This window comes from Salvelinus fontinalis, chromosome 19 (genome assembly GCF_029448725.1).
Source record: "Salvelinus fontinalis isolate EN_2023a chromosome 19, ASM2944872v1, whole genome shotgun sequence".
Taxonomy (NCBI): Eukaryota; Metazoa; Chordata; class Actinopteri; order Salmoniformes; family Salmonidae; genus Salvelinus; species Salvelinus fontinalis.
The window spans coordinates 7970853-7991789 of NC_074683.1; the positions used below are offsets into that span (position 1 = coordinate 7970853).

General features: G+C 40.2%; 2 protein-coding genes across 6 annotated transcripts in view; one reads left to right on the plus strand and one right to left on the minus strand.

The window, feature by feature from the left end:
• Positions 1-6286: 6286 nt before the first annotated feature.
• Positions 6287-15181, minus strand: zgc:172182 (coiled-coil domain-containing protein 89). The gene is made up of 7 exons (XM_055870599.1): positions 14800-15181; positions 13248-13720; positions 12991-13121; positions 12768-12904; positions 12591-12667; positions 11978-12077; positions 6287-11406 (listed from the first exon to the last, which is right to left on the minus strand). The coding sequence occupies exons 1-7, from the start codon at positions 14857-14859 to the stop codon at positions 11320-11322; spliced, it is 1065 nt and encodes a 354-aa protein (XP_055726574.1). The 5' UTR covers positions 14860-15181; the 3' UTR covers positions 6287-11319.
• A 1332-nt stretch (positions 15182-16513) lies between these two features.
• lrp2a (low density lipoprotein receptor-related protein 2a) overlaps positions 16514-20937 on the plus strand; it is a 65337-nt gene continuing 60913 nt past the window's right edge. For all 5 annotated transcript variants that reach the window (XM_055870600.1, XM_055870602.1, XM_055870603.1 and 2 more), the window contains exon 1: positions 16514-16644. In XM_055870600.1, the coding sequence (XP_055726575.1) occupies positions 16536-16644 (109 nt within the window). In that variant the 5' untranslated portion in view covers positions 16514-16535. The remainder of the gene's footprint in view (positions 16645-20937) is intronic.

A 20937-nucleotide genomic window follows, 5' to 3' on the forward strand; every position in this document is an offset into this window, starting at 1 on the left:
CAATTTCTTTAACATCCATTCAGTAACCTTCAGCCAAAAACAAAGTCCCAAAAATAAATAACGTTGCTCATTCTTGAAAAGGGTCACACTTATCAGCCCTGAGTACCTGACGGACATCTTCCACATGTTGTTCAAATGACTGACTAAAAATAAGCACATCATCCAAATGTAATAATTCTTACGCCCTCTGAACTTTCCTCCATGCTTCATTGGAAGGCAGAGGGACTGTTTGATAGGCCAAAGGGAATTCTGTTCCATTCATATAAGGAGTGCTGAAGCCTATGTATTTTCTGGAGTCCTCAAAGCCATGGTGGTTTGCCTTTCCTTGATCTAGAACTGCAAACCATGAGTTTCCTCCCAAACCATTGAGTATTTCCTGTATAGTGTATGGGATGCCGGTCCAGAACAGTTCTCTTGTTCAATCCCCTGTAATCAACACAAAGTCTTATACTCCCATCCTTTTCTGTTCATCATAGACCAGAGGTGATGCGTATGATGAATTTTCGGATTACGTTTTTAAGCGTGGCACACCATTGTATCTCTTTGCCACTGGTATGTTATCAGTCAATGTTATCTCCATTTGGAGATTTTCAATGTACCCTATGTCCATGGCATCTTTATAAAAAATGGCTGCTTCCTCTCTGAACATCTGTTTGACTAATGTGTGTTGTTCTTGGCCAAGTGCTGTTCCTCTACAGGTGGCTCCCACAACTCTGTGTAACCTGTTTCAGGGACAGGCTCCGGTGGGGCTCTGTCATGAACCTGTGCTAAAATAACCTTTACCTCTACTGGGCACAGGAACAGGGTGACACTCTACCATTCTCTGTAATATCCTTAGCAGTGTTTGTCTTGTGTTTGTGTTTGTCTTGGTAAGGTAATGTCATGTTTGGTAGTATTCACTACTGCAATGTCAACTTTTCGAGATGGGCGTTTTCATGTTTCACTACCTGACTTTGTAAGTCCAGGCCCCAGATCATTCTCACGTCCGGTTCAAATAACACTGTTGAAAAAACAGTTGGTCGCTAAATCTGTCGAGAACTAGGACCATGAAATAATGTCCAGTCTGAGCGATTGACTTCTGAGCCCGCTATGGACTTAAGTGCTGATTCGTTTTGGTTCTGCCCACTATAGTGCTGTCCGGTTAGAATGTGATGTTGACGCTCATACTGAACACTTGGTCACCACCCCACGCACACAGACACAGCTGATTCCATTAAAGTACTTCATATTTGTGTGGGTATTCCAATTGACGCACAGCACTTTAGTTAGCTAACAGCATGTGATAGTCTGTCAGCATCAAAAAACGTATTTTCTGGCAAAGCACATCTAACGTCAGGTGTGCGTGTGGAGCCCTGGAGTGAGTCCAAGCACCCTGATTGGTTGGAATGAGTGGAAGCTTGAAGGGTGATTGACAGGGATGCAGGCCAATCAGGTTGAAAGGGCCGGCCTTTATTATTATATATTTTTTATTTTTATTTTTTACATCTCATCATTGAAGGGGGCCTCTCTTGGGAGACAGGGACGAATCCATTTTGTTTTTCCACCTGGAATGACAATGTCACATCTGCCTGCTGTAAGCAAGCATTCCTCAGTGTACTCTGAGTGCTGAAGCAGTTTGAGTAGTCTCTGCCTCACCCTGTCCTAGCTTAAGTGAATTTCTTAGCAGCTTTTATGCCCAAGCCATAAGATTGCTAAATAGCTAACTAAATACCTAACAAAATGTCTACACGGACTGAGTTGACCCTTGTATTTTACTTTTATTCTTGCACTGTCTCTATGCACACTCACAAAGCCCTACACACTCGCGCACACTGACACTCCAAAACACACAAAATATCACTCCATTTGCTCACACACGCATAATATTCACATACATTTATACTGACTCACACACACACACACACACACACACACACACACACACACACACACACACACACACACACACACACACACACACATACAATTATCATATACACTACTCTGTTTATCATATATCCCGATGCCTCGTCACCTTCCCCGCACACATATCTACCTCCATCACTCCAGTACACCTGCACATTGTAAATATGCTACTGGAACTGACTGACCCTGTACTGTATATAGTATGCTTACTTTCTTTCTCATGTTCTTCTTATTTCTATTTCTTGTGTGTTTTTGTTCTACCTTTTGCTATTTTTAGTATTGCATTGTTAATGATTACTGCATTGTTGGGTTTGGAGTTTGCAAGAAAGGCATTTTACTGTACTTGTGCATGTGACATTAAAACTTGCTCTTTACTGTATACATCAGCTCTGAGGGCTCATTTTTACTTTTTGTTTTGACTATTTCTTCAATTACATTAAACCCAATGATTGGTTTATCCAGTCTTTCATTTGTGACTAATATAGGAACCCTCAATTATGTCCCTGTAATGATATCAACTTGGGATCAAGCAAACTAAAACAAATGTCCATCCAACCCAGAAAAGGAATTTCAGTGTCATTGACTGCCCTCAGATCCAATTTCCCCGTATTGCCCATGATTTCTGCCAGTGGTCTAATTTGTGAGCTGGCAAATGCGGTCTCCTCCATTCCTCATTTATGATGGATGCTTGAGCCCTTGTATCTTACAGTGCTTATGTCTTTACACCCTCCATATAACGCCGCACTTGACATTTTTTCCCCCAATGAGCTGTGCTACATTACCATGTCCTGTTACCCATCAGGAAGCACTTGTGGCTAAATTTAAAGACTGTGGCTTACAGAATGTGATGCAGCAAGTCGTGCGTGTGGTGAACATTAATCTTGCGAGGGCACTGAATCACTGGCAATTCCGCGAGTTGCTGGAGGAATACCAGACAGAATACTGCGACTTGATATTTCGCAGTGAGGTGCGATGGCTGTCTCGTGGCAGAGTTTTGAAAAGATTTCTCTCTCTCCTCTCTCAAATCTGTGAATTTGTTGCAAGCAAGGGGAGAGAGGAGTTAGAGCTGGATGATCCACAGTGGATTTAAAGCTGCTTAAAAAAATCACCTTCCACCTGAACACAGTGAATCTCAAGCTCCAGGGGAAAGCTAAAACTCCGGGCAAAATGCTACGTGTGGTCACAGCATTTCAAAATAAAATCACCACACTGTTCATACCTGACAGACAGTTTGTTCATTTCCCAAAACTCAAGAGCAGTCACCACATCCAACCCAGACATACTGCAACATTTTAGCTATGATGCCTTTGTGCGTGTGTTGGAAGAGTTGAAGTTGGAGTTTGAGTCAAGGAGTTTTTCACCCTTTCATGTACCAGTGTCATCTCTGACCCGTCATCATAGCCCTCTGTCCTGACCGTGTTGGAATAGAGAGTGAGATAGTGGAGCTGCAGGCAAATGACACATTGCAAGGTGAACTAAGATCAGGTGTTACCCATTTCTGGAGCCTTGTGTCAGACACAGAGTATCCACTTCTGAAGCTGTGTATACACAAGGTGACATCATTTTTTGTCAGCACTTATTCATTTGCAGCAACATTTTCAACAATGAACATTGTGAAACAAAAACATAGAAACTGACTGATCACTGCACACCTGGATTGCCTTACAAGGATAGCAACAACAGACTATACATTTAGAATGAATTCAGTCAAGGAGCAGATCATCCAACTACTGAGGTAACCCTTAATATGGGTCTTACACATGTGATGCAGCCTATTTGATGTGTGTATGTATATACTGTATTTGTGATGTGCTGTACATCAAATCAATTGCATGCAATTGATAATATTGGAAGAAAAAGTACAACAAATTAAAGATCTGTGCGGCCCTCTGAATGATTGTCTCAACCCAAAGTGGCCCCCTTACAAAAAATAGTGAGTAACACTGCTTTAGGCCCTACATGCCTACACTATAATCCCTTCTACCAGAGCATAGCCGTAGGAGTAGGCTATTCTTCACAACGGCCTGTGTTACCTATTTCTTATTTATTCTATCACATTGCCTGTAGGCTTTGTCTGTCTTATCCCGGTATTGATTATGTTATGTCAGGGGTATTCCAGTGTTGCCCGTCCTGGTGACCAGCAAGGTTGGTTATATACAATATAGCATAGTGGTGTAGATCAAACTGTTGATGGTTTTTAAAGTTGTACATGACCTTGGCCCCAGTTACCTGTCTGGTTATTTTCATTTCATTAGAGACTCTCGTAGCCATCACACCAGAGCCAGTGTTGCCAATATTAGAACGCTGAGCTATAGAAGCATGGCTGGAAAAAAGCTATTTCCTTAACACTGGTGCAAAGGAATGGAATGGTGTAACAAACCATTTAAAATCCATTCCTATGCTATGCTAGGGTATTTTAAGATAAACCCTTAAGAAATGGTTTACGGGCAAAATAATTTAAAACTGCAGACTTAAAGAAAGTATAATTGTTTTCAATTAACATTACATGGTAATCTATTTCATTCCTTTTACGGTTTCCTCCTATTGATGAGATGTATTTGAGATGTTTTGTTTTCATGCTATAATTTTGTGTATATTTTGTTTTCATGCATTTTCCTGAGGACCACAATGGAAAAATGGAAACTTTTTTGTGTCATCCTCAATGATTTTAATGGTATTGTACTGTATCCACGTGTGGTTGTACTATGTTTTAAAATGGTCAAATAAATCAAAACAACAACAAAAAACTTGAGTTTGAAATGAAGTAAAGAATGGGTTGTAGGGTACTAAGGGGTAACTGCCCCCCCATACTTCACATACAGACCACAAGATGTCACCAAATTATTTCCCCAACACTTTCCCTGGCCGACACTGCTCTTTCAACAAAAAATGTCCTCTGTGTCATCACAACTTTGAGATATTTCAACAAATGATTTTGTGGTAAGTTGATAAAAAAATTGAAATGCATAAAACGTTGTAGATATATTCCAATGACGTTAGATCTATAATTGTTTTTTAAATATACAAGTAAATAATTCACTCGCTAAGAGAGAAAAATGTAGATCATGTTTGAGTAAAGTAGTAATATGTTGGATGAGTGTGTTGGGGGTAACATTTCATGAAATAACAAAGAAAAAGTGTAAACTGTAGCCCTTTATTTCCCTTTACAGTTTATCCGCTTAAGCATGACCTTCATCCACATACCATTTTTTCCCAAATGTTGCTTTTTTTGTGTCAGCAATTAGACATTGTTACTACAACCCTGGTTTATGAAATGTGTGACACTCTCCGGCAGGGCATTACATATTATACCCTCGAGGGCAGTTTCAAAATGGAAAATTATTCAGTGGTGCTGTCTGGAGACAGTAAGTAAAACCTCGTGACAAAACAAGCAAGTATAGTGTAGAGCACGTGTCAAACTCGTTCCACGGAGGGCCAAGTGTCTGCGGGTTTTCGCTCCTCCCTTGTACTTGATTGATGAATTAAGGTCACTAATTAGTAACGAACTCCCCTCACCTGGTTGTCTAGGTCTTAATAGAAAGGAAAAAACCCAAACCGCAGACACTAGGCCCTCCATGAAATGAGTTTGACACCCCTGGTGTAGAGAATCATTGTATCATCTAAACTGCTCTGAAATATATTTTCCATAACCAAAAATACTGTATTTTCAGCTGTTTGAAAGGGTTTGTTCAAAACCGAAAGTAAAAGACTAGATTAAACTTCAAAACGGGAAGTATAGAAATAGTGCACATAAAACAGTTCTACCACTTCTTAGACATGTTTTCAATGAGAATGACAGGTCAATAACTCACATTTCTGTGAATTTGGTAGGGTCGCCCAAAAAGTTACATATTGCAGCTTTAAATTGTGCATGCATCGCTGTGGGAAGTAGTTTGGGGTGCTGTGATTTTTTTGTGTGCCTGCACTGAAGACATCTATATGGGGGCTCCCGATTGGTACAGTGGTCTAAGGCACTGCATCTCAATGCTAGAGGCGTCCCTACAGACCCTGGTTCGATTCCAGGCTGCATCACAACCGGCCATGATTGGGAGTTCCATAGGGCGGAAATTGGCCCAGCGTCGTTCGGGTTAGGGTTTGGCCGGGGTAGGCCGTCATTGTAAATGATAATGTTCTTAACGGACTTGCCTAGTTAAATAATAAATAAATAAAAACATATCGGTCCTCTAACACAGCACTAGTAAAGGCCCAGTGCACTACTTTTGTGAAAAAAATGTAACTAAATGTATTTGAGTGTTTACCAGCATTTGTAACTTGAGTCGGATAAATACATGTACAAAACAGTTGATCTGATAATACTTGTGGAATAAAAAATACTTGCTTGATTTACAGTACCAGTCAAAAGTTGGGACACAACTACTCATTCAAGGGTTTTCCTTTATTTTTACTATTTTCTGCAAAGAACAATAGTGAAGACATCAGAACTATGAAATAACATACATGGAATCAGTAGTCACTAAAAAAGTGTTAAATACATCTAAATATATTTATGTTTGAGATTCTTCAAAGTAGCCACCCTTTGCCTTGATGACAGCTCTGCACACTCTTGGCATTCTCTCAACCAGATTCATGAGGTAGTCACCTGGAATGCATTTCAATTAACATGTGTGCCTTGTTAAAAAGTGAATTTGTTGAATTTCTTTCCTTCTTAATGTGTTTCAGCCAAGTTGTGTTCTGACAAGGTAGGGCTGGTATACATAAGATAGCTCTATTTGGTAAAAGTCCATATTATGGCAAGAACAGCTCAGATCTTCATTATAAAGGGGTTAAACACCGTTTCCCATGCTTGTTCAATGAACCATAAACAATTAATGAACATGCACCTGTGGAACGGTCATTAAGACACTAACAGCTTACAGACGGTAGGCAATTAAGGTCACAGTTATTAAAACTTAGGACACTAAAGAGGCCTTTCTACTGACTCTGAAAAACACCAAAAGAAAAATGCCCAGAGTCCCTGCTCATCTACGTGAACGTGCCTTAGGCATGCTGCAAGGAGGCATGAGAACTGCAGATGTGGCCAGGGCAATAAATTGCAATGTCAGTACTGTGAGACGCCTAAGACAGCGCTACAGAGAGACAGGACGGACAGCTGATCGTCCTCGCAGTGGCAGACCACGTGTAACACCTGCACAGGATTGGTACATCCGAACATCACACTGCCCGAGTTACACCAGGAACGCACAATCCCTCCATCAGTGCCCAGACTGTCCGCAATAGGCTGAGAGAGGCTGGACTGAGGGCTTGTAGGCCTGTTGTAAGGCAGGTCCTCACCAGACATCACCGGCAACAACGTCGCCTATGGGCACAAACACACCGTCGCGGGACCAGACAGGACTTGCAAAAAGTGCTCTTCACTGACGAGTCACGGTTTTGTCTCACCAGGGGTGATGGTCGGATTCGCATTTATCGTCGAAGGAATGAGCATTACACTGAGGCCTGTACTCTGGAGCGGGATCGATTTGGAGGTGGAAGGTCCGTCCTGGTCTGGGGTGTTGCGTCACAGCATCATCGGACTGAGCTTGTTGTCATTGCAAGCAACCTCAACGCTGTGCGTTACAGGGAAGACATCCTCCTCCCTCATGTGGTACCCTTCCTGCAGGCTCATCCTGACATGACCCTCCAGCATGACAATGCCACCAGCCATACTGCTCATTCTGTGCATGATTTCCTATAAGACAGGAATGTCAGTGTTCTGCCATGGCCAGCAAAGAGCCCAGATCTCAATCCCATTGAGCACGTCTGGGACCTGTTGGATCGGAGGGTGAGGGCTAGGGCCATTCCCCCCAGAAATGTCCGGGAACTTGCAGGTGCCTTGGTGGAAGAGTGGGGTAACATCTCACAGCAATAACTGGCAAATCTGGTGCAGTCCATGAGGAGGAGATGCACTGCAGTACTTAATGCAGCTGGTGGCCACACCAGATACTGACTGTTAATTTTGATCCCCCCTTTGTTCAGGGACACATTATTCCATTTCTGTTAGTCACACGTCTATGGAACTTGTTCAGTTTATGTCTCAATTGTTGAATCTTGTTATGTTCATACAAATATTTACACTTGTTAAGTTTTCTGAAAATAAACGCAGTTGACAGTGAGAGGAAGTTTCTTTTTTTGCCGAGTTTATATCCCACTTAGGATGACCCTGGTATTAGTAAGTCAGATGGCTGTCATCTTGTAGTTCACTTGTTAAAATGTCAAGAAAGGGGCCACTACCATTGATTGTTGAAGCTTGTAAGGGTTTCATCTTCAATGTGTGAAACAGATACAGCAGAACGAGCCAATTGGATCACACGTGGTGTAAACATAGATTTACCAGTTGTTTTAGGTAACACAACATAAGATCATGGTGTGTTCTTTTTTCTTACGTTTCTTATAGGCCTAAATAGAATTATTTGATCATTTGTCTGCACCCATTTCCACTTTTAACAAGTTCTGCCCATAAAACAGCATAACCTGCAGGGATGTCTGCAAAGTGTCCTGAACCAAACACTCACAGATGGAGTTCAGATTACAGTAACGCTTAGTGGCACTGTTTCGCCAAGGGAACAGAGAAAGTTTACAGACACAGCTGCAGTAACTATTACTTGCCTATCCGTACAGGCCTAATTTATCAAAAGTAACGAGCACTGAAGTGTGATTTACAAATCACAAGTGTCAGGAACACAGTATAATGTATGTCACATACTACCAGGCTTTTTTACTACCTATAGAACATATATTGAGAACTGCAAATCAGTTTAGCATATACTGAAAAGTGGGAGATGGCCAGACGATAATCTTCTGGCGCAACATGACATTTGACATTCAGTTCTTACTGCTTATTGTAGGAGTTGTTTTGTCATCACAACCTCTTTTAGGTTAATAGCTGTTAATAATTTATCAAAATAACTCCTATAATAAGCAGTTACTACAGTTGAAGTTGGAAGTTTACATACACTTAGGTTGGAGTCATTAAAACTCGTTTTTCAACCACTCCACAAATTTCTTGTTAACAAACTATAGTTTTGGCAAGTCGGTTAGGACATCTACTTTGTGCATGACACTAGTAATTTTCCCAACAATTGTTTACAGATTATTTCACTTAAAATTCACTGTATCACAATTCCAAAGGGTCAGAAGTTTACATACACTAAGTTGACTGTGCCTTTAAACAGCTCAGAAAATTCAAGAAAATGATGTCATGGCTTTAGAAGCTTCTGATAGGCTAATTGACATAGAGTCAATTGGAGGTGTATTTGTGAATGTATTTTAAAGCCTACCTTCAAACTCAGTGCCTCTTCGCTTGACATCATAGGAAAATCAAAAGAAATCAGCCAAGACCTCAGAAAGAAATTGTAGACCTCCACAAGTCTGGTTCATCCTTGGGAGAAATTTCCAAATGCCTGAAGGTACCACGTTCATCTGTACAAACAATAGTACGCAAGTATAAACATCATGGGACCCCGCAGCCATCATATCCCTCAGGAAGGAGATGCGTTCTGTCTCCTAGAGATGAACGTACTGCGAAAAGTGCAAATCAATCCCAGAACAACAGCAAAGGACATTGTGAAGATGCTGGAGGAAACAGGTACAAAAGTATCTATATCCACAGTAAAATGAGTCCTATATTGACATAACCTGAAAGGCCGCTCAGCAAGGAAGAAGCCACTGCTCCAAAACCGCCATAAAAAAGCCAGACTACGGTTTGCAACTGTGCACATGGGGACAAATATCATACTTTTTGGAGAAATGTCCTCTGGTCTGATGAAACAAAAAGAGAACTGTTTGGCCATAATGACCATCGTTATGTGTGGAGGAAAAAAGGGGATGCTTGCAAGCCGAAGAACACCATCCCAACCGTGAAGCACGGGGGGGAGGGGGGGGGGCAGCATCATGTTGTGGGGGTTCTTTGCTGCAGGAGGGACTGGTGCACTTCACAAAATAGATGGCATCATGAGGAATTAAAATGATGTGGATATATTGAAGCAACATCTCAAGACATCAGTCAGGAAGTTAAGGCTTGGTCGCAAATGGGTCTTCTAAATGCACAATGACCCCAAGCATACTTCCAAAGTTGTGGCAAAATGGCTTAAGGACAACAAAGTCAAGGTATTGGAGTGGCCATCACAAAGCCCTCACCTCAATCCCATAGAAAACGTGTGGGCAGAACTGAAAAAGCGTGTGCGAGCAAGGAGGCCTACAAACCAGACTCAGTTACACCAGCTCTGTCAGGAGGAATGAGCCAAAATTCACCCAACTTATTGTGGGAAGCTTGTGGAAGGCTACCCGAAACATTTGACCCAAGTTAAACAATTTAAAGGCAATGCTACCGAATACTAATTGAGTGTATGTAAACTTCTGACCCACTGGGAATGTGATGAAAGAAATAAAAGCTGAAATAAATCATCCTCTCTCCACTATTATTCTGACATTTTACATTCCACAATAAAAGTGGTGATCCTAACTGAACTAAGACAGGGAATCTATACTAGGATTAAATGTCAGGAATTGTGAAAAACTGAGTTTAAATGTATTTGGCTAAGGTGTATGCAAACTTCCGACTTCAACTGCATATAGTTGTCAATAATTTATCATGAGAAGAATTAGCCAGGTAACATCAACATGTTCAAGCCTGATAAATAACAATGTCCCAATGGTCAAATGCTCTCTCTCTCACACACACACACACACACACACACACAAAGCCTGCACTGCCCTCTTGTGAGAAAGACGTAAACTAAGCCAGAATCTTCATATGGCTTCTCCATATAAAAGTTACAGTGCACTGTCTCTTTTCAACCTTCAGCCATATTCACCATGTTGGGTTCTGACGCTGCTGCACCGGGCTCTGCAAGCTCTTAAGCCAGGGTTTAATACCCTAAAAGCATTCAGTAGAGCCCCAGCCGCTCTCTCAACACTTGCCTGGGGACCAGACGGAAGAATTTCTAAATCCACCGTCTGGGACATTTCAGTGTTTGTGTTTGAAATGGTCCTCTCATGTCCTCTACAAGCCTGGATGTTGGATAAAATTACCTTTTAACTGAACTTTCTCTACCGGTTGTCTGGATGGTTAGTCGTTATGTAGGAATGAATTTGAAACAATATATCCACAGGAAATTATAATGAATCCACATTTTCAAAGTGCAAGTAGTATGTTCAGATTTCTATCACGTGAAGCATGTGCACACAATGTAAATACACCAATCAAAAACATAAACTCAACATGCAACAATTTCAATGATTTTACTGAGTTACAGTTCATATAAGGAAATAAGTCAATTGAAAGTAATTCATTAGTTCCTAATCTATGGATTTCACATGACTGTGCATGGGCAGAGCCATGGGTGGGCCTGGGAGAGAAGCAAATTCATACTCTTATCTTATTACATCAGTGAATGGGTGGATGGAATGGTAGTCTTAGCCAATCATATGGCGCAGCTTGGCATTTAATTCCTTTTCCTTTTCAAGTAGGTCGGTGCTGTGGTTTTTATAGGCGTCAAAATCCTATGAAATAATTGTATACAGTTGAGCACGATAGAACTTTTATAGCAGCTCTTTTGCAATATTGCAACGTCAGTTTATCCCAATGATTTATATATACACTAGATGACAAATTAGACGACAGTGTGTTGAAGCCACCGTGCATCCATCTTAGCCCTCCCCCAACATTGTAAAAAATATTTAGGAAGCTACAGAAATGCATTTATTAATGTCTACATTTGTTTTTGTCACATGTATTCTATTACAGACACCTTAATGGATACTTTTAAATTATATTTAATGAGATAAACATAAAATAGAAACAAATTGAAAAACATTTTATTTAAAGTATACATTTAAGAGATGACTAATTGTTTTGAATGTCCCCACTACAACAAAAAATACATAAATATGTAATTTTGTCCTTCATATATTTAATTGAAATACTGTAGAATTCCATTGATTCCTTCCTATGGAGGACTGGGGAGTGCCAATATGGCCGACCGGTGTCTTCAAAGCCTCTCAATCGTCAATACATAGCAATTGGCAATCCAGGTTTTATATACACCATTGGTTTTCCCACAATTCAACTAACCTTCTTCAGCTTGTTGCAAGTGTTCACAGACTGATCAAGAGCATGCTGGAGTTCTTTGACTTTCAAATTAGTGTTCACCACAGCTGCCTCTCTTTCAAACCTAAAGCAGAGACATATTTGATATACAGACTGTACATTTTGTGTGCCAGTATTGGACTGGATTTTAAAGGCCCAGTGCAGCCGTTTTGATTATCTCAATATCAAATCCTTTCTGGGTAAAAATTAAGTACCTTACTGTGATTGTTTTCAATCAAAATCATCAAAAAGAACAACAAATAGCTTCTTAGCAAGAGCAATTTCTCAAGCAACATTTTTACTAGGACTGTCTGGGAGTGGTATGAGGGGGAGAGATTTAGAACACTCGTTCTTATTGTTCTATTCATTTTAACTAATTTACCACCTGGTGATGTCACCAGGCAAGCCAAAACTCCATCCCACCAAAACAGCTCTTACACTAAACGGGCATCATCATAATTTCGACAGTATTATTCCAACTTCATAGTGTGGATATATATATATATATATATATATATATATATATATATATATATATATAAAACACAGGAAATCTAATTTTTGACTGCACTGGGCCTTTAAACCTTTATATACATACCTTTCTTCTGCAGCAGCCCTGTTTTTTTCCACCTCTTGCCTTTTTGTCTCCAACTGCTGGATTTCCACCTGTTTATCCTTTCAAAAGGCAGAAATATCATGATTTGGCTGAACTGCTTCCATGTGTAGTTAAAACTGCCATTCTGTTAATTTAAAAAAAATGTATGTTATGCATTACCTGTATTAGTTTCCCCCTTTGCATCGAGAGATCCAAGAATTTGTCTTTTTCCTTGGCCAAGACCTCAATTTGTTTCTGCATCTCTGTCCCTTTCAATGAATCATTTTCTCTTGCTTTTTTAAGCTGTTGATCAAGTTCTGGTCAAGAGACATCAGAAAAGTGGTCATATTTCTCATTTAGGACAGATATTTTTGGGGAAACAGAATTATACAGCCAAACTCACCCGTGCACATCTCCACTGCATCGCTCAGCTGTCTTTGAGCATCATGCAATTCATCTTGTAAGGACGTCTCCTTAGTTTGATGGAGATCCATGAGCCCTTTAAGTTTGGTCTTGAATCCAGTTGTTTTTCCCCTGTTGGGAAAGAATATATACCTATTGTTATGACACTCCTACATTGAACAATCGGATGAAGTCAGTCCACATTCACTAAAAATGCAGCCATAAATTTAAATAGAAAAACAAATGGTGCATTCTTACTGATATTCATTATCAAGACTTCTATGTTGCTCAGCAAGGTCTCTCAGTTCTTGCGTTAGTTTCAAAACAACTGTTTCTTTGTCTTGTAAGTCTTTAGAGAAAAGTTTCTCGTTCTCTTCCCGAAGTCGTTCGTTCTCCTGTTTTAGTTTGGCATTCTGTCTTTTGTACTCGTCCTTGAAATGTATCAGCTCCTGATGGTTGGCTGCCAGATCCATAAATCTTTGCTCTAACTGCATGGATCTCTTCTTTTCCTTGTCAAGTTCGGTCTGTACGTCTGCTCTCAGGTCTTCTAACTCAGAGTTGATCCTCTCCAGAGCCTGACAACGAAGAAGCATGTCGTCTGCTCTTTGTTTCAAAATGCAAATCAAACTCGATTGCTCGTCTATCCTTGACCGCAGCATCCCTGACTCCGTCCTCTCGTCCAGGGAAAGGCCACGCAGTTTCTCTAAAGACTTGTGGACATCGTCCATGTCCTGGAGGAAAAAAATAAGTCATGTGAAATGTATAGACATGTAGCCTAGCCTAGTTGACTTACATTAGCCACTCATGTTACAGTGATACTGTTAACCAGGTCTATCTTGCTATAAAAACACTCATCTGAGGCAACTTTCTTAGATTTTACATACCTATAAGGTCCTGTAGTTATGAAACATTACCAGCACCAAATAGTTTTGTGTTTTATTTTCTCTTGTGGGACACATTTCATATAATTTTATAAATGTTGCAGGCCACTTTGGCCCACGGGTCCTAGCAGTACTACATCCTTTGGCTTAACTATTCCTAGCCCAGTCAGGCTGGTTTACACTAGTTACCACAGCCACAAAGTAAAATGGTCTATATCGTAAAAATCTGCGTTTTGGTCTTCATTTAAGGTTAGGCATGAGGTTACCAATGTCGTTCGCGTTAAGGCTACCTTTAAAATCCAATTTTAATATATATATATATATTTTTAATAGGCGTGGTAACTAGTGAGGACCATTCGGGCTCTACTCTCTGTGGCACATCCAGCCGATCGTCCAATAACCCCAACTACCATGTAGAGTTATGTTGTACCGCCCCCCATTTATTGATGTATATCCCCATCGACTCCAAAATTGTCCCAAACCGAAGTTTCCTTCCAACCCTGCTGTCACCAACATTGCAACATTTTACTTCCACTGAGACCCAGAGTTCCACGAGAAAACAATTTGTCTCCAATCATTTGTAACATTGTAGCAAACATTTCCCGTCTACAAGTGCAAGCAGCCTGGAGCAAGTGAACAGCAGATAATCACTCTGTCAGTCAGACAATTAGCTACCTATACATTATTCATTGCAATGCAATCTTGTTTTAATTCGAGGGAAATTAAATGTATATTCCCATAAGATTGGCCATGCGGTATTCAGATATCCACACTCACAGGTGGCTAAATAATGCAAAACAAAGCGTGCTTTACTGCTAATGATGACGAGTAGATGGTTAACGTTAGCTAGCTAGCTACAGTAGCTTCAATCTGGCAGAGCCGGACGTCGACGTTTCTTGAAATTATAATAACCTGGTACTGTTTCTTACCAGTTTGGTCTCTCTTATCATCTTCCTTAAGTCTTTTGGACTTCTGTGGGGTGATGCCATGTCGACTGGCTTTAGAAAAAGGTATACGAGCTTCGAGATGCGTAAATCAGTATCGTTCACTTAACGTTACTACTTCAACGAGTCTTTTACAATGGGTCTTGTTGGAGAGCCGCAAAGTTTCAGCTGTTGCTAATGGCAACTGTCATTTCAGTTGCCTACCCGAAACCATTTTCTCCCCTCCCATCTTTACATTTCCTCGCACCATTTCTTAGTGAGCGGTGGCATACACTAACATTTATAATAACGTAGTTGATTTTGTATGTATTTATTTGGCTAATTGGCTTGTGCCAAAAGACATGAGCCACGGAATTATACTGCTCGACACAAATGCACAAGGGAAATGGAAAAAGGAATGCTATGTTACATTGTTCGGAAGTGTTGCAGATGTAATATTAAACGGCGAATTTCCTCCTCTGCACCACATGATGGGGCTGCTGCGCCTATCATAACTGGGTTTGCATGCTACACATAGAAACGTGAGGCCCATCTAAAGTGGCTCGCAAACATGGTCCCAGACCCAATCCTTCGTTATTTCCCTAACACCAATATTTAAAAGCAATGTATACAAATAGATAGTTATCGAGGAGTACAAAAACAATAAAATGTATTAGGCTATGAATGATACCTAGCACATCAAAACATGACTTTTTACGAAAAAGAGCGAAACTGCAAGGCTTGAGGCACAGTTTATATTTCAAATGAAACCATTTTGGGATATTCAAAGGATTTATTGGGTGAAACCTTGCTTGTATACCTAAAGTATGTGATTATTAGGCAGTCATTTACAGGATGAAATAGTGATCCAACTTGCAGGCCTATATTTATTGATTCGTCGATTTCATCTAATTTTACAGCTTTTTTTGTGCCATTTATCATGATCTGGGCCTTGAAATTATGATCCTGCCCCAGTGCCCCCATGTAATTGAGGCGAGCCTTGACCCCTGTGTAGTCCCGTACCAACACACCAAGGTCACCCTGAAGCTGAATAACGTTGAGTCCTTTCAGTCAGAACAAAAAATAACATTCAACAATGCTCTGGCAACAACATAACCTATAATTGATTCGTTTATTTTACTCTTATGACAAATAATTGTCTTATTATTTTTAGACATCACTCACTGGATGTGAAAGATCATGTGAGCATGGTAGAAGAAGAGCAACAGGTTTTTATTTGCCTGCTGCTGAGTTAATCAAATTGACGACTAAATAAATAGTAAATAGATAAACAGTAAATAAATGCATGTTTAAGACCTAGGACATAAATCTTTAAATTCAGCTTTGTAAAAAATAAAGTCTCCAGGGAATTATTTGCGAATGAGCTATTTTAGGCCAATCCATGTTGTTTTGATTTACATCGAGAGTAATTATTATAGATGTTTAGACAACAAGACAACAAAATGCTGCGTTATTATTTCACTAATGTTGCCACCATTAGGGCCTACCTAGCTGTCTGATGAACAACACAATGTCAAATCACGTGTAGATGAGCCATCCCGGGCAATGGAATTATGCAGATTCCAGGGCGCGCGGTTTAAGGGTTTTATCGGCAGAGCTGGGTTTGGGGGAGCGACCGTCTCTGGCTTTGTGTACGCCCCTTTTCATCAACTAGCGGGACAAAAAGAGAGAGGCAAGCAACAGCATCTCAGTCCCTAGAGCACCTCCATCTGCCCGGCTTCATGAGGAGCTGGACGGACCAGCCGGGACCCAGCAGCAGAATGTGGAGAGCAGTACTTGCAAAACTTCTTGTTATATTGATTTTCTGTACTTTCCGCTGTCATTCACAAGGTAAGAGTATCCTAAACTCATCTAAACACAGCCTTTATTCATTGTGAACCTGCTGAGAGTTGTTTGTGTAGCCTATATCTGCCCTGGATGAGAAAATGTCAACCACTTGTACATAGAACCCAATAACACCTATCTGGTAAAGTGGCCTGATTTGTAGTTATTGGGGTTGTTTTTTGAAGACATATTCTTACTCAGCTAAGATGTTGATAGGCAAACAATCATCTAATTTGGCTATCTATAAGTAAAAAACAAGCCATTTAGCCATGTTTGGACATTGCTTGGCCTATTTTAAGTGATAGGCACTAGCGGTTAGAGCATTGGGCCAGTAAGTAACTGAAAGGTCTCTGGTTCGAATACCTGAGCCAACAAGGTGACAAATCTGTTGATGTACCCTTGAGCAAGGCATTTAACCCTAATTTGCTCCAGGGCCACCGTACTACTATGGCTGAGCTGTAAAACAACACATTTCACTGCACCTGTCCAGTGTATGTGACAAAACATACCTTTATATTTTTATAAAGTGATCTGCACTTTCTATATAAAAAAATCTGAATTTATTTTGTCAAATCTTACCAACTCCTTGGCCAGTTATTTCCCCAGCACTACACATTTTTTTTTGCAACCAATAAATACAGAATAAATTTAATATAATTTACAATATTTGACTTATTTAACAAAACTATTCCACTCTAAACAATATTAAAGCTTGTATTGAGCACAAAGCCTGCCTCAGACCGATTTGAAGTTCTCTCTTGGAGAACTTTTGCCAGAGCTTTGTCGTTGCTAGGTAACAGAAGTGAGCATGTGACTTGCAGACAATCTGTGTGGACTGCAAGCTACTGGTACAAATCTTATTCAGAGGAACTCAACGGCTTGCCTAGTGCAAAATCTCTATAGATGATAACTAATTATATGGCCTTAATTCAAAGACCCATTTTCCTTAAAATGTTGTAAAAACTAGTCATATACCTTGTTTGATAGATCTGAAATACTGTTATCTTTGTCTCTTGCATACTAGTGTAGCCTATACCCTACTGCTCAAATTGTAATCTGCTTTCTTTTTGCTCAACCCATAGTATGTAATCTCCTTAGTGTGAATCAAGCAACTAATTACGCTGCAGCTGCTGCTGCTGCTGAAAGTGACTATTTTTACCTAAGCAACAACAGGCAAAAGAATGTATGTAAACTTCAAGGGGAAAGTTCTTACAACCTCACATGGAACCATCCCAGGCTAAATAGGCTGTATGTTTCTTCTTATTATTTTTTTTAGCTGTATTGCACTATAAAGGCTACTGTACATTCCAAGGCAATACAAAATAAGAAAGTATGACAAAATAATCAAATAAAAAAACACAAATATCTCAATCAAATGTAATAATTCAAATTATCCAGTGGCATTTTTTAGTACATAATATGGTAGTGATCTCTACAAACTGAGGCTATGAGCATGGTTTTCGCCAGAATTAATTATAGTATTGAATCAAATCAGGGCTTTGCCAGCGTTTTCATGTTAGTAAATAGCAGGCTTGTCCCTTAGAAATGAACAATGATGTACCAAGGATTTGTGTCATCCTAGTTTAAAAAGACATTGAAGTCAACAGGTAATCAAAGTTGTCTGTTTCAGTATATACCAAGTTTTAACTGCGTTGACTAGGAATAGGCCTCATGTACATCCTGCATATTTTGCAGTTTTGCATCATGGCACTTGTTGATCTCATCAGAAATTTGAGGCAGGAATGGTTGATTTAATCCAGATTTATCCAGCATGTGTTTGAGAGGAAATGACAAAAAGGGCCTTGGAGGACAGGTTACTTTCTCTAATCCATTGAGCCTAATTTCCGCTGGGTCCAGGGATAGGGTTCACACTCATTTTTGCCCTGTCAAAGTTTCTCCAAAGCTGGGGCAGCAGGTAGCCTAGTGGTTAGCGCGTTGAGACAGAAACCACAAGGTTGTTGGATTGAATCCCCGAGCCGACAAGGTAAAAATCTGTCATTTTGCCCCTGAACAAGGCAGTTAACCCACGGTAGGCCGTCATTGTAAATAAGAATTTGTTTTTAACTGACTTGCCTAGTTAAATAAAGGTTAAATGTAATTAAAAAAAAGCTAATGTGGCTCAACTTGATGATCATTTAATGTGTGACAGACAGTCTTTTGTGGATTATTATCAAGAGGCTTTAAAAGTGTTGTAAAACACCTGTGTTGAAGTAATGGTTAGTGTGACACACTTGTAGGGGGATTTAATGTTACAATAATAGGTAACAAAGGAACTGGACTTGGTGGAAAGCATTTCGCTACACCCGCAATAACATCTGCTAAATATGTGTATGTGACCGATACAATTTGATTTGATTTGACCGTGGCCGTTCAAAACATGGTTTCGCAGGTTAATTGCTTGAATATTGGGGCTAAATGCCTTTCTAACCTTAATCATTTGCCAAACAACCTTGGTCATTCAGGATCTTGTGAAAAACATGCGTGATTTATTTCGAAAAAACCCATACAATTAAACCAGGATGAACAAGATGTTCAACGTGTTACACACGTTATCTAGTACAGGCGGATATGGGGTTGACTAATTAACATTTCCCCTACTAACTCAAATAGGTGTTTTCAGTTGCTCACATTCATTGAGCCTAACCTATTATTAGTTAATTTGTTTTATAGCACTACAAAAAAACACTTGCGGGTTGATGTTGAAATTTTACAAGGCACAGAAAACCTTGGCCGGCATGTGCGTGCTAAATCTTAAAGATGCTGCGGCCTTTTCCGGTGTAAATCCGTGAGCAACATTAACGCTGTATTGGAAAGGAGAACAGAAGTTAGCACAGTTGACTCAAATGAAGGGCTAATCCTTTCCCATTATACAGCACTCTCAACCCAGGTCCCAGACTATTATGTGATGCATAGGGTGCAAGGTTTAGGCTAACAATGCTCACGTTGTGTTGAGTGACAGTTTGTCAGAGGCAGTGTGAACAAAACCATTTGACCTCCTGCAGAAGTGCAGTGTAACATCTCCATCTCTGTTGCTTTTTACACATTTCTAGTCAAATCTAGCCTTACAAATGTGTTAAAAAACGTTATACGAGTTTTTTCAAGTTAGAATTAGAAGTACAGCTTCATTCCTCAGACACTATTTCTTGCCTCCTTTTGTACCTATGCCAATACCAAACTCCCTTGGGCTTTTCTCTGTTTTGTGTGTGGCAGCAAGAGCCAAAGTCAGTTGTTCAGCAATTGACTGCATTCTGTTGAATTGATTTCCATATGAAATGGAGCAGGAGCACTTCGCTCTGACAGCATGGACGGATCCAGCGCTCCAAGCTGCCAGCCGTTTTCTAGACACACATTCAGAGAGTGCGAGGGGATGCACAAAAACCAGGCGGTATTGATGAAAGAGGCTACAACTCTTTCAGGGCCCCCACATGATTGGAAAGAGATGTTTTGGGGAAGGGAGGGGTGATTCTGTTAAACCTGTGGTTTTTTGCAAGAAGCTATACTGTATTCTGCATTCTGCTATCCCTCTTCATAGTCCATTTGTCGTGGTGACACTTCCAGTTATGAGGTTGAAGCCCTGCTGGCTCTTCCATTGTGCCATTGTGATTTCACAGTGGGGTCTGAGGCATTGGCAGGCTTCATTCTAATGAAAATTCCTCTGCTGCTCCTCTTTGTTTGGCAGTAGTAGGGCGCCCTTATCTTTCTCTGTGGATAGTGTGGGGTTCTCGCCTGCTGTGGGTTTAAGATGGCTAATTACAAAAGACATGGTCAGAGAGAGGGACAAAACAAAACACCAAACTAAACAAAACAGGCTAAACAAAGACACTAACAAAAAAGTACCAATCCTTAGACACCACATTCTTAAGAGCTTATTTGCATTATATTGGCCACTTTTCTCTAAACTTTATTTTAATAGTAATTGACTGACAGAGTCAAATTGCCCCTATTTTGATCATTGTTAATATATTTTGGCTTTAAAAAAAAAACAATTTACCCAATTTATTCCTAAAGGGATAGTTAGTCAAATGACTTTAAAAAAGACTATGGCTGAATGTAAGAGCAGCTCACATTCATTTAAAAGTCCACTTTAGTCTGCCAGTCACCTTTCCCAGAACTGATACTGTCAGGAAACACTGGCTTCATTTGAATGTCTCAGAAGATTGGTTTCCCTTTGGCAAAGGTTGTTGAAAGCTGTTAACCTAATGCATAGCAGACAGGGATTATGAACAGGGATTATGAACATCGCCATTGATGCTAGGAGGCCTCAGGAGTGTCCTTCCTCTGAACTTGAAGTCCATTGTT